The sequence below is a fragment of the Sinohyriopsis cumingii genome, chromosome 18 (genome assembly GCF_028554795.1).
Source record: "Sinohyriopsis cumingii isolate HCF-2022 chromosome 18, ASM2855479v2, whole genome shotgun sequence".
In the NCBI taxonomy this organism is placed as follows: Eukaryota; Metazoa; Mollusca; class Bivalvia; order Unionida; family Unionidae; genus Sinohyriopsis; species Sinohyriopsis cumingii.
The window spans coordinates 44,463,189-44,477,604 of record NC_142978.1 but is presented as its reverse complement, the minus strand read 5'-3'; the positions used below and the strand labels follow the sequence as shown (position 1 = coordinate 44,477,604).

The 14,416-nt window shown below is 33.3% G+C and overlaps 1 protein-coding gene across 2 annotated transcripts; it reads right to left on the bottom strand.

Annotated features, from left to right (window-relative positions):
* Positions 1 to 1,337: 1,337 nt before the first annotated feature.
* Positions 1,338 to 13,369, bottom strand: LOC149776522 (uncharacterized). 2 transcript variants are annotated; one of them, XM_089940968.1, is made up of 7 exons: positions 13,255 to 13,369; positions 11,676 to 11,748; positions 8,743 to 8,963; positions 7,815 to 7,961; positions 6,772 to 6,967; positions 2,350 to 2,436; positions 1,338 to 1,720 (listed from the first exon to the last, which is right to left on the bottom strand). In XM_089940968.1, the coding sequence occupies exons 1-4, from the start codon at positions 13,357 to 13,359 to the stop codon at positions 7,845 to 7,847; spliced, it is 516 nt and encodes a 171-aa protein (XP_089797094.1). In that variant the 5' UTR covers positions 13,360 to 13,369; the 3' UTR covers positions 1,338 to 1,720; positions 2,350 to 2,436; positions 6,772 to 6,967; positions 7,815 to 7,844. The 2 variants fall into 2 exon arrangements, with proteins under 2 accessions (XP_089797094.1, XP_089797093.1); XM_089940967.1 differs by lacking the exons at positions 6,772 to 6,967; positions 7,815 to 7,961; positions 8,743 to 8,963; positions 11,676 to 11,748; positions 13,255 to 13,369 and adding an exon at positions 3,377 to 3,890.
* Positions 13,370 to 14,416: the final 1,047 nt, after the last annotated feature.

Here is a 14,416-nt window from a genome sequence, read left to right as displayed (position 1 = left end):
TATAGACAGGGACAATAATCTGCTCAAATATGGTACATCCATTTGCACAGTAAATCATGCATATTAAATTTGTTGTACTAGACTGATATAAGTACAGTGTGATTAGTGTATCAACCAACATAACTGAAAGCTAATGTACATTTTTTGCAGAAGTTCTTCTTTTTCTTCTGGCTCCATTGGTGCATAAAAAACTGCAAGTAGTGATTGAATTTACCCATTCCCATAGCTCTTGCTGAATATTTGATGTGCTGAAGAAAAGCATTTGTTTGCTCACATATTTCAGTGTTAATTTTTTTTAACAACATGAGACGTGATGACTTGTATACTGGTGGACACTTATGGGAAAAGCCATGAAATGTATCATGAAAAAAAAACGTGTTTTTCCAAAAACCAGGTTCTCGATTCAAACAGTACTCCTCAAGATGGCAACTAAAATCATAAAATATTTCTTCTGGGGCATTTTCCATGTATGCATAAGCAGAACAAGCAGGATCTTTTCTCCCTTCATGTCCTGGTGTCATATGATATCCACATCAATGCCCATAATGCTGTGGGTCAAACCAGAGAAATAAGTATGTTGTACCCTTCCTTCCCACTTCAGGGTAATTTTTATGGCATTTTTCTTCAGCTCTTGCAGGTTCATCATCATAAGTACTATTATGAGATATTTTATCCATTGTGTATTTTGGAGTGTCTCTTAACTGCTTACCATAGGGGGGTGAAGTAATATGCTCTCCCAAATTTAGCAGGATTATAACTACCTGGTTTAGGATTAATTTGGTCTGGTTCTTTACAGTTTGAAAAAAGCTGTTTCACTCTTGACACCAGATGGTCCAAAAATTCTAAAGTTGCTGAACATATACAAGTATTCGTGACTGCAAATAATACATCTCTAATTTCAGGAGAAAACTTGGCAACTCTGTTTATAACATTTATGTCTAAATTTGAATTTTTCCTAAGTAAATTCAAAATAGATTGGAAGTCGTCAACAAATCGATAGGGAATAATGCTTGAAATGGAATTATTTGAAGACAATATCATGAAAAGAACTGCTAACTTTCTCAATACTCCGTTGCTACAACCATTTTGCATAAAAATATTCAACAGTGAGTGAAAGTTTCTATCAACATGTTATAACAGAATATCATTTCGGTTTTTTTCCTTTTCTAAAGGTAGCTCATTAGCACTGCCCAAGGTACCAAGCACTTTCTTAGAAAGGTAGAGTTTCTACTCTGAGCTTTATCCTTTGAATCATGATCACCCTGGGCAAAAGCTAATGAAAGCCCTCTTATTCCTTCGATGACAAGGATCTATTGTAAAGTCATTCGTTGGAGTCTCTATTGGTACAACTGTTGAATGTCGAATGTTGATGCCTATCTTAGTTCCATCAGCAGCTAACATTTTTGGATTAAATTTGCAAACGGAACAAGGCTGTCTATAATCTAAATTGAACTTACTTATCCAGGAAAAAAAAAACAAGCAATAAAAGTATTATTTGACATAAAAGAAGCAGAATTATGACTGACACATTTGTAGAAGCTATTCATGATTGTACAATAGAAGCCAAAAGAAATATATATGAGTTCAGAACATGGTCCACAAAGTCCCAGCCAATTTCATCGTCAGCTCTAGTATCCCTGGTAAGAAAGTGGATGGCCTCTCTCTCTCCTGGACCTATGTCACAATCCCGAGTGCCACTTAAACAACGGCGATACCAAATCTAAATACAAAATAAGAAATATCAGAATCCTGATTAACACTTAAACAACTGTGATAACAAATCTAAATATAAAATCACACACACACACACACACACACACACACAAAATGTATCATTTACCAAATAAAAAAAACATTATACAAACAACACAAATGTAAAAACAGATTCCTCACTGATAAAAAGTTAAGACTATTATCTTTTATACTGCTGGAAACACTAAGGCAAGTACACTGTCTTGACCACTGAAGTCAATCTTTTAATATCATAAAATTAGATGCTAATGCATGTTGTGAAATTTGTGAGTTTTCAAAGAACTAGATTTGGGTTTGTAAAGCAATAGAAAAATTATTCTCCCACATCCCCATAACTTAGTCGATACGTCTTAGCTTGATAAAAAGGACTTATGCATGCCAATATAAGCAACAACATATTTTTCATTTGTCGGTATAAAATGTTTTTTGTGTGCATATTTATGCTAACAATCTTTGACAGAAAGACATAGATATGAATAGATAGGAACAAATAAAAATGCCATGCTTTCTAATAAAGTGGTTACTTAAAAGATGAGTTAGTTCATCATCAATGAATTGAAGCTCATTGAAAGAAGAAAATAAAGCAAAAATTTATACCTTGTGTTTTACAGGTCCATGACATGTATATACAGTGGAAATATGGGATACTGCAATTGTCTCTCCATTAGGAAAGACATATCCTACCTGAAATCAATCAATTAAACAAAACTTTAAGTAATTCAAATATGACTGAGGAAAAGTATGAACAGACAGTGAATGTTCAAGGACCAAAATTTAACCAAATTTCTTGTTGCAATGTGACAAATATTTCCTGAAGATGCAGCATAACCAAAGTAAATGTACTTTTATTTATTGTGTACAGGATGTGATATTAACTGTCTAGTCCTGGTCCATCTGAACCTGTACTGAATCCCATTAACATGTGCAGAAAAATCTGACAATGATACAATTGTTTTAGAATGAAATTTGATTTAAATTATGGATAAGCAAGTAGTACATATATTGTATAATTTTCCATAATAAGTAATATGAATATGACAACTCTGTATGATAGTCAATCAATGAAAGTACATCCATCCTTGGTCCATATAAATAATGGAAGTCACAAAGACGATGATTATTCTGTATTCCAGATGTTTTCTTTAGGCAATAACTTTTTTTTCTCCAAGCAATTTATCCTTCCTTTATTACACACTAGTTGATAATGCACTAACTCTTCCATACAAAACTCACAGATAACCTCAGTTTTTTCATGTAAACATCATAGATTTTTCTCAAACAGTATGTTCACGCTCCCACTCATAATAAGTAAAAGAACTGATGAAAGATACACTAGAAAAATAATGTATGGTGACTATCTAATTAAAACTGTAACCAATAATAAATGGTAATTACAGGTAATTTACTTCTGTTACATGCATATAGCTTGTATAATTGTTGTAATGATTTATGTCAGTTGTTGATGTGATCACGAGCATAATATTGAGCTACCTGAATGCATTTTACCATAGACCCTTATTTAATATTGGTTATTTCATTCTCTCTTAAATACATTCTCCCAAATTAAGTTTGGTTTGGCATTTTACAGTACATCAACACAATGTAGTTTATTAGGGCAAAGTACCTTGCCAAGAACACACCACTGTAATTGTATCTGGCCTGATCCCATCAGTAGATCCATCCATGTGTCAGCATGGACTTTCAATTGATTGAGGTGAGGACAAAGGGTCTCAGCGTTGTCAAGACGGAGAACTTTACATTTTGAAGATGAATAAAGTGCATTACAAAATCCAGTCTGATAAGATAGACTATTGTCAGTGATATGAACAAAAGTACATGTTTTGTCATCATCAGAATACACTGAGAACTTCAAAGTTTTATCAGATGAGGTTGGCATCTGGCAAATAGGCTCATTAATTTATCTTTGGCAGCTTCAAGTTTTTCAATTATCTTATTTTCTGACCTGGAAGAATTATTTAATAGAGAAGGTATATGGTCACTGATCAATTCATTAAAAAGTCTCATATGGCAGCATTTCACATCACTCAGATCTATCTCATCAAGATTTTCCTGAGGTATACTTATTACGGCTAACTGCAGTGATATGCCATACATTCCACAGCTACAAGACAATTCAGTTATCTATATCTGTTTTGGTCAAATGAACATAACAGTCTTCCTGAAACAGTCCAGTTGTCATACTAACTTCATTCATTGTAAAAATATTCACATTAGCTGCACTACGTCGCCAAATTACATGACCATTTTCAATCATTGCATATTTGAATTTATCATAAGATCTTTCTTCAGCTATATTTTCTGAAGAAAACTGAGGGTCTACAGTGTGTATGTTTGTCATCAATTCTTCAATTGTCAAACATCTAGTAGGTTCATGACGTTTGCGTTTGGATGCAGGGGGAACTATGTCACCATAATCAGATGACTCGGGTAAACTTTCAAATGTGGAAGTAGACTGAGCTGGATCTAAGGCAATGTTTTTATATTTGGAGCAAATGGAATAGAACTTATCCATGTTACCCTCTCTAAAATTGTACAGCACCTGATTCCTTAGTGAAGCAGGTTTATACTTTTCTTTCATATCTGGAATTGATAGCCACTGGGAATAAGAAACTGTCTTGTGCTGCCATTTATGCCAATTTGGAAACATGGAGATATATTGAAGCTGCTGATCCCATGAAACTGGATATTCAAGTGGAACAAAGACATCTGAGAATGTAACTTGTTGGCACATACAAACTTCAGTTCTGTGAGTTTCAAAAGCGGCCTGAAAGGCAGTCCCATCAAAACATTTACTGGCAGAAAAAAAAATGAAATGTAGGAAAAGAAAACATATTATTCTTTTATTGCATGCTAGTTGAAACAAATCTGTGATTAATATTTCTCGATGGAGATTTTATGCAAAACGTAAGACCCTGCAAAATGACTACACTACAAAAGCAATTGAAAATCTCAAGTACCAATTTTTTCTCTTTAGTGTATTTGTTACAGATTGCAAATAGTATAAAGCCAAACCCATCATGAGATTTCAATCAATTTTGTACACTGCAAAAATGATCATAAGTCAATTACTCATGTCACATTTCAACAATATCATGCACATACTTGAATGGTAGCATGTAACAGTGATCACTCACAAACACAATATTGAATATTTCTTCCAGTAATTAGGTTATCAAACGGGTATTGTACAGATTCAGTTCTTATTAAAAAAGACCAATAACTAAGTCAGCAATTGAGCTGCAAAGACACACTCATTAAAAGAATCAAGTTCACATACAATGCAGTTAACCTAACGAATTGTATTTGTTTTTTTTTTTGAAAAGGCTACTAACAATGATGCTCACAGCTAGAGGAAATGTGAGTGATTTGATCATATAAATATACCAATGCCTCCTCAACATCACACCCCTAGCCCATGATGAAGACGTGTAGAGCTTAACAGTGCACAACTGTTTTTAAAAAAGTGCAAGTGAAATGCCTGTAAAGAAACTTATCTTCTCATGATGAGCTGAACAAGTACCAAGTTTCAGGGCAATCCACTAAATACTTTGAGTAACTGCATTAACAAAATTTGGTCATACACTGTACCCAACTGTAATCCAAAAATGTCCACAACCCTTACAAATATCATGGGAGCACAAAGATTTGTACATGCAGTTTTAGATGAATATTGTCACACGTGCCAATTTTCATGATCCTTTCAAAAAGGCACCACAATCGGTAGCACTGACAAGATTTTAACAATGCATTCTGCTGCACGACAATACATGAGACTAAAATTGCAAAAGCAAAGTGAACTGTTTATATGAACATTTTCAAATGATGACTGTAACATGCAGTTACATGGCAATCCAATGAAAAATGTGAGACAAACTAACTTCACAAAATCCTATCAAACATTAATCTAAGAAAGTAACTAGCTCTAACTGAAATAGCAGCAGAGATTTGTCAACGTATGCAACTTCCGATAATGATGAAAACATTTTTCCAAATGTCATGGCAATCTGAAAGATTAGATGATTCATTAGATTATATTATGCACTGTCTTTAGACTGAAGTCAATAAAGGGCAATAATTCTAAAGTTAATTAGCGGAACAGTGATTTGATATATGCATTATTTGTTAATGAACATAATATTGTACTGAATTTCATTACAATCCATAAAGAAGTTGTACATTTTGCTCTCACAAGTTTGTATCATGCACTGCATTAATCTACACAAGAAAAATGAACAAAAATTGCAGAAGCACACTGATTCATTAATATATGTATCTTCTGATAATGACCATAGGATTTACCAAGTTCCTAGTCCAATAAAAAACAAAAGGACTAGTTCAGGGGGCAATTTTGTTGCTGGCTTGCCAGACGAATACCCGTGGGTTCTGAGGAAGGTCATTTAAAATTGATGGCCATCGGCCCAATTAAATTTTCCTCCATCATTATTTTCCTCTGATTGGGAGAGCCAGTTGATTTTCTGCAGGGCCAATTGATTTTCACACAAGATGGTCACACCAGCCAATGGAAAAAGTCTGTGTCACATCAACCCATGCTAACTATACTAACAAGACTGTGACATTCAATGACAGAAAGAGCAATACATATAATAAAAATTGCAGGGGCAAATGAGTCTCAGATTCGGATAATGTGGTTATGTGAGAAAGCTTGCCGGTAGCTTATCGTCGGTCGGTGGTTCTATCTGGGGGTTTTCCGGGTTCTTCCTCCACCATTAATACTGGCCGCCATGTATAGCCTTGTGCTGAAAAATGGCGTTAAACCCTACAACAACAGCAGGGGCAAAGTGACTGGACAGTTGGTGCATATTTAGGTAATGACCAGTACATATAACATGTTTTATGGCAACTCATATAAATATATGAGAGACTAATTGTCTTGACAGTGTGCTGAATGGAAGGAAGGATAGACATATATGAATTAGTATATGGGCATGGTTATAACAAATGGAAAATGAAAGATGGATATTTCTTCTTAATACTTACTTCGCATTCTGCTTGTCTTTGTAGCTCTTTTTCTTCTCTATGTACACCATCACCCCCATACACTCAAAATTATTTTCTTTGAAAATATTTGTTTGTATGTGATGAAGAAGATGATCTAACGACTTCCTAATACTGTATTTATTTTGGAACAGTATTTCGGAATACCTTCTTCCTGTGGATGATAATTTCTTTGACTCTGTAATGAAACAAAAAAACAAAAAAAAAACACTATAAGCATAATGTTACTGTGTTTAACTTGCTCACCACAGACAATCAAATGTAGGTTATGGCATGCATCTACTTGCCAGCATGCACTAAAAAAGATCCATACCCTCTGTCAAAAGAACTAAACGTGACTATTTCGATGCAAGTTATATACATGGTAAATTATACAAGGTATAGATGTTAAATTTCTGTAAAATGTACATAAAGTATAAAGGTTTTACTGGGATGAATGGTGCAATTTTGTTTGCGGGTTTAGTGCTCTTTGTGGATGTCATTCACTTTATCTTACTTGTTTCCTTACTGTAGCTGCTTAATATTTAACAATTTGAAGGTCTGGTTAAATTGCTTTGATGTTGTTGCCATTTTGGTTTATGGCTAATTTTCTCTTATAAAATGACATATTTTCCATTTTTATCACTCATAAGATCATGTGTTCTACTTTGTTTCCTCATGTACCTCTTGAAATAAAAATTACTTGACATCCAAATGATGTACTTGTCTTATGGACACTACAAGACATTCTTCTGTTTAAGCTGTATTCTCAGACTTGAAGTAGGAGCTGGTAAGTGTATATTACTATGGTACCAACACTACAAAGTATAAAATTAAATGCACTATTAAACATTAAAGACAATCTTCTGTTCACATTTCACATCAACAATGCCTATCTTGATCTCACTTCATTTTTGTTCAAAGTTAGGTTTTAAGATAGTTGATTTTGTGGCTTCTAAACACTTCAGTATTAACTAGAAAGCTGGCAAGCTACAGGTATATTTGGTCATGTATTAGTAAGAAAAAGCCTTGAATAATGCACAAACCTGGCTCTGGCAGCTTTTTGCGTTTCTCGGTTAGCAAATTAAAGTATTCTCCTTCAGCTGCTTTGATATCATCCAATGTAAATATGTTTTCCAAAAAAAAATCCTCGTTTCTATCGCATTCAAGCGCCTGTTTGATAATATCCAAACCTTGAAAGAGAAAGATTTATAGGTAAAATGTTGTGCCTCGATTCTGGAGATAACAAATCATGAGACAAAGACTCATCCACTATACTGCTTCAGAATGAAAAGTTAACAATGTTTATCAGATGCAATACAATTATATATATATATATATATATATATATATATATATATATATATATATATATATATATATATATATATATATATAACAATAGATTGTCTTTAACAAGGAGAAAAGAACATTAAATATTTGTATAAACTGATAACCTGATAAAAAAGCTATATCTGTAAATTTTGACAAAATGACAATGTTAAAGATAACATTACTGTAAGCCTAATGTGATTTCATTAACCACACACATCAGAAGATTAATAAATGTTCTCTGACAGTCTTAATTTCAGTTTAATGCTAAATGAAATAAAATTTAAAAACTTTCCTATCAGTGGGATAAACAAGGTTTTAAACTACACTGTTCTAACTTAACTGATATTTCAACATACATTTTTATACTTTTATAGCTGCAACTAGGGTATGATAGTTTTTATCCCTCCCCTGTGGTTTATTTAAGGTGGTCATAGGTCAAATATAGAATAAATACAATTACAAAAAGATGTCGTAGAATAGAATTTGACAAATGCTCACAAACATAAGCACAATGTACTCTGTTCTTTGATCACCAGTTAACCATCCAGTAATTTGGAGCCAGTTTGAATGTCCCAAAAGCATGAGCATTTGCTTTCATGAATCTCAAATGTAGCTATAATGTTGTGATGATGTGATTACCTTTGCTTTCAAAGAATCCACTGAAAATGCCGCTTTAAAAAAAATCATAAATAGTGCAGACGTCCCTGGTGAAATAAAACACCATATGCATAGCCTTCTGACAATCCTGCTATTGCCATGTCCATCATACTCTTCTCCAAAAGGAACATGTAAGATGCTTTTTTGCCGAGTCACTGCTGCATGACATAATTCCATGTTACGTCTGAGGTTGGAAGTCCACTCTGTAAACACACGAAATAAAAAGATCATATATAATTAAAACCAGTTTGTGGCAGTTTACAGACACTGCACACAACTGTTTACTTCATCATTATCTATAGAAATATTCACACCACCAATATATTATTAGTTCTACATATCTACATCTTATCCACCACCTTAACAAAACTGACTGAAGATAAAAGGATCTTTCAAATGTATAAGAAGTGTATGTATATACATATATATACACATACACACACTGGTACTGTTCTTATTATGTGGCCTTTTCAATTGAGGACTAAATGTTTTGTGCATAAGTGTACAGAATGTACATAGTACGGTAGTAAGAAAGTTACATACAACTTCAAAGCATTTAACATCTTCATTTAAAAGCAGCATTAATTATTAAAATGTTCTTGTCTTAAGAACAGACTTATTTCAATTGAACAACTGAATAATTCTTTTTCTCGACTTAAGAATGAAATGCAAGTGAGGTATATTTATCATGCAAATTGCAGAAACATTCAAAAATGTCATTTAAATCTTGGTACATATACAATGCTCTTTCCGTTTACTCCATTTTCCAATGCTGATGAATATCCTCCTTATCTGTTACAAAAAATGTATTGGATTGGAGCCTTTCCAACATGAAGCGATTTGGGCCCCACACACCACCGCCAAGGATGTTGAGTCGAATGACTTTAACTTTTCTTTTAAAGTAATGTCTCCATTTTCGTGATGAACTGTTAAAGTTTTCTAATGATTTTTTTCCTTTTTTGCTAATGGTGCAGTACTGCAATTGATTATGAAGATGAAACTTTTGTGGACAAAATGCCTAGTTTATAAAGGAAGTGATGCATGAGTTGTCTCATGATTTTCTGGTCTTTGTCTAGTACTCAGTGCTGTTCAAGGTTAATTTCTTCCTGTGTGCTAATCCACAAATCTATTTTTAGCCCATGAAGACCATTTTGTAATCCTGGCATTTATAGATAATTATATATTAACCTTAGTGGTACACTCAAATCTGACATTGGGAAATAGACATCAGTAGAGATAATCATGTTACTTACTGTACCAATCAAATATTGGTTTCGGACACATATTAAAATAAAATGTTGCCACTTGTGAAGTGAAAATCTTACATTTGTGCACAATTATAATTGCTGCTGTTTGCATTTGAGGGGTGGACTTTCTTGGAGATACTTTTAAACAGGAACTCTTCAGTGCCATGGAATTCTGGCCATAAAAGGTGGGTGGACACCGGTCAAAGAGACATTCAAGAGGGGGGCCACTGCATATAAAGGCTTCTAATGTCTTTTGTTGAACCCGATTGTTTTAACAGGGCAAGGAAATTATAAAAGCATGAAAAAGACAATAGTACTGACCATGAATAATACAAAATATTGAAATATGTATTTCATGAACTAATGTGTGAGAATATATGCAGGTTCCTTTCTGGATGTGCTGTTGCATGGTTATCATTATCAATTTATAACGTATTTCCCTTTCAAATTTTTTTATTGTAAAAAATATATTTTCTTACATTAACATTTAGTTTGGAATATTAACCTGAAACAGTAGTTTCTTGTGATTTAAACAAAATCAAATTTAATATTAGTTAACAGTCTCAAGTCCATGAAAATGTATAATGCTTACATAGCAGACAAATTTGGTGAGTTTGATGGTGAACTAGCTCAAAAATAGTGTTCTGTTATGGATAATAAAGGTTATTTATGTTGCTTAAATCTTATCTAATTAATGCAAGCCATACAGGTTAACAACCCTGACAGTCTGTATTAAAACACATTATGATTTGTGGTGAGACAAATAAATGTGAGGATAATGGATGGATGGACAAGGACATGGAAAAATTATTTTACAAATATTCAGAAAGAAAAATTGTAAATAGCAAAAGGCACATCAGAATCAACAGCTTAATAAGGCTAACAAGTTATATTTTGAATTGTTTGGGAATGAAGCTCTTAAACTGAAAATGTGCTTGACAGTCTAATACACAGACGGCAAGATGGAATCCATTTATACATCTTTTGTCAACTTTTGTTATGTTGGGGGTGAAAACAAAATGTCACCAAAGTACTATTGTGAAGTAACCAATCCATAACAGGCCTGCACAGGGTTAAACTACTGGTATTAAACAGCTAAGATTCCAATGATTTGATAAGTTTTGACTACAAAACACTGCATTTGCATCATTTTTTAAATCAGTCACAGCTCCTTAAATGATTATATTTATTGTCAAAATAAGATGTCATATCGTCTCAAGTTTGGTTTTCACTATGAGTTTCCAGTGTTTCACCATTCACTGAATGTCTCTTATACATTCTTAACTTTAAAACTGTTGGAAACACCTGGAGATTTGAGGGATAGATCCTTGCATACCAATTTTAAGTTACTTTATACAACCATACAAGAATCTAGCATTTATATTAATTTTAGAAACATTTTCTTGGACACTGTATGCATTAATGGACATTTCATCATAGTAACAACTCATTTACCTCTCCACTTTGAACAATATTTCAAGTGTCTTTTGTGAAGATAAAACAACAGAAACAAAACTATTTCAGCCTTTAGAAACCAAAGCTTAATGAAAGCACTATATGTATCAGAACTGTTATGGAGGACAATCTGCAAATATAGTTGCTTAGTAATTTAAAACTTTTCTGTTAGTCATATGGAAATGGATAATCAATGCACACTTAGAGAACTACCTTTGTTTTGCTGCATTGTTGCTGTGTATATACCAAGTTCCGGACGGTCTGATGGAACACCCATGACAAACACCTGCAAGAAAATAATATCCTTCATAAAATGCTGGGTGGAGATGGAAGTTTACATGCAGTGATTTAACCTAACCAATTAATAAATAAAAAAACACAGTATGGCCACATGTATATGACACTGTATATGGGTGTTTATTATTTTTTTAACAATAGCTTTTACAAGTTTTCAGTCATATCGCTATGTCTGAATCCAGGACAACCAGTCTTAACACTAACCTCTTTATGCTGAACGCCAAGCAAGGCAGCTGTTAGTACCATTTTTTAAAGTCTTTTGTATGACTCGACTGGGATTCAAACCTACAACTTCACGCATCCAAGGCAGATGCTCTAACCACTAGGCTATTGACACTGTATACAATCATTGAGCATATTTATGGATGTATGTATGTAGAGAGAAAGGAGGGGGTATTCAACATAACACCAATACATGCCTTAAAAAGCCAACCTAATTTGGTCAAAAAATATTGAAAAAACTAACCAGTTTCATATCCCTACTTGTACTCTGGAAGCTAAATTCAACTAAAACAAGATGAAGAAGATGGAACAAACATTAAATCTTGTCTTAGATATAAATATGACATTTAAAATGATGTCTCATTATTACCTAAGTATGTTGAATGGTTGGCAGAGTTCTGTATTCAAATCATATGAAATAATGTATGACTATTTATCTCGGATTGCCAATCTAAAAAAGGAAATGTTATCAGAGCAACTCATTGATCTTGGTGCAAAAATTAGTTTACCTTCTTTTATTGAGAACTAAAGTGATTACTATCACTGGAAAAGATCATAAAACAGGGCCATATAGTAACATTTTCATATACTGGTCTGAGTATATTATTCCTTTTCTTAGATTTACGTAGAATTTACCTTTATACCATATGCTGTATTATATACCGCTTATACTAAATAAACCTTATAAAATAAACTAAGAAGCTGGAGTCTTGTTTAATTCATTATTTAATTTGATATGTCATACAACTGAGTTAACTATTAATAAAGTGCAATTATTGGGCGACAATACTGAACTTTCCACCAATGAGAGTCACTCAATATTCATTTAAACATTCTTATTTGTAAAAGTTTAAACAGTAACTTGCAAATATCGAAATACAGGTAATGAGTATATTACGTATATCGTGTTACGAGGTATGCGGCAGCCTACGAATAGCTTTACGTAAATTATATACACGGCGGCAGTGCTTATAGTCTTTCCAGACGTGGTAAACGGCAGCTGTTCGGTGTTTTAAAGGACGATTCAAATTTTTAATATAGGTTTTAAACTAGAACATCATAATCCATGGGAAAGGAGTAACTAACTAGAATTCTAAAATATTTCCTCTTTCAAACGGCTATGAATAAAATCACATTTTGTTTTCTTTAATAGACCATCCATTTCGGGTGGGTGGGTGGGTACGGATGAGATGATAATTTATAATTGGCAGCTGTTTGGTACGTCTATAATACACACATTGGTGTAATCTTTTCAAGAAATTGAAATACAAACCTGTTCACTGCTCTCACTGCGTAACTTCTGATAATGTGTACTTCCAGAAGTACTGGGCACGCCAGTGTTCATTCTTGATGGTCGATTTTCATCTTTTGACGCCATATTTACAGCTGCTGAGTTTGGTTTTGTGTGCGATGTCATGTCCACGTGACACACTTTTTGGAAGAAATTACGCGATTGGTTCCAACGATTTCGCATGTTCATAGTCTGTTAGATAGCCCACGTATAGATAAAGAATTGACACGTATTTGTACAATTAGTTATGTACATATCAGTTGTGATTTAGTTAAATTTTATATGTCGGATAACTAGTTTTTTTTAATATAAAAAATGGCATTTGAGAACAGGACTGGATAAATTAGTTTTAGTCTTTGTACGATGTAATCATTTGCAAAACTATGTTTGCATTAGAAACCAAGTTACAAAAATGAATCTTATTGTTGTTAGGATCGACTTAAAGGGCAAATATTAGAGTAAAGTCTTAGATTTCGTACATTTTGCCATGAACCAATTATTATGAGACAAAGAAAGTGGTTAGATATTCAAACTAAAGTTTCATAATTAATAATGTTTCGAAAACTGAATTACAGTGTGGTACAATATATAGTTAAGCATGTTACAGAAAGACATTTGGGGAGAGAATAAGAATATTGCAGACTCTCTATTTTGGGGAACGTGCTAATGTTTGGAACTAAACTTATTTCATTATAATTATCATTGCCAAAAACAATCCATGGAAAATTATGTTATTATATTCATCATAAAATTCTTATGGCCAATACAGGCATTCGTACCTTTTTTCGGAACTGATGTCAGGTTGTTCAGGACTGACTAGATTCCACTTTATTTGCAAACAGTATGTACAGAAAAAAGAGCTCATGTTCAATTTCTCCAAGTTTTATTTAACATCTACTTCTCTTTGCCACGAAATGGATTATTCATAAGTGTCCGCGGCATGTCATTTTCACTACATACGGAATTCATATTGCTGGACACCGCATCTAACTCTGGAGTAAAACTGGTACGAGATTGTTTTATTATAAGCTATTCTTTCACGCACTCACTGCTAAATGATGCACGATACTTAACTGAAAGATATGACACTTATACAATTGCCTAATTGAAAGCCATTTTTTCACAATCAGAGTGCCATCCCATC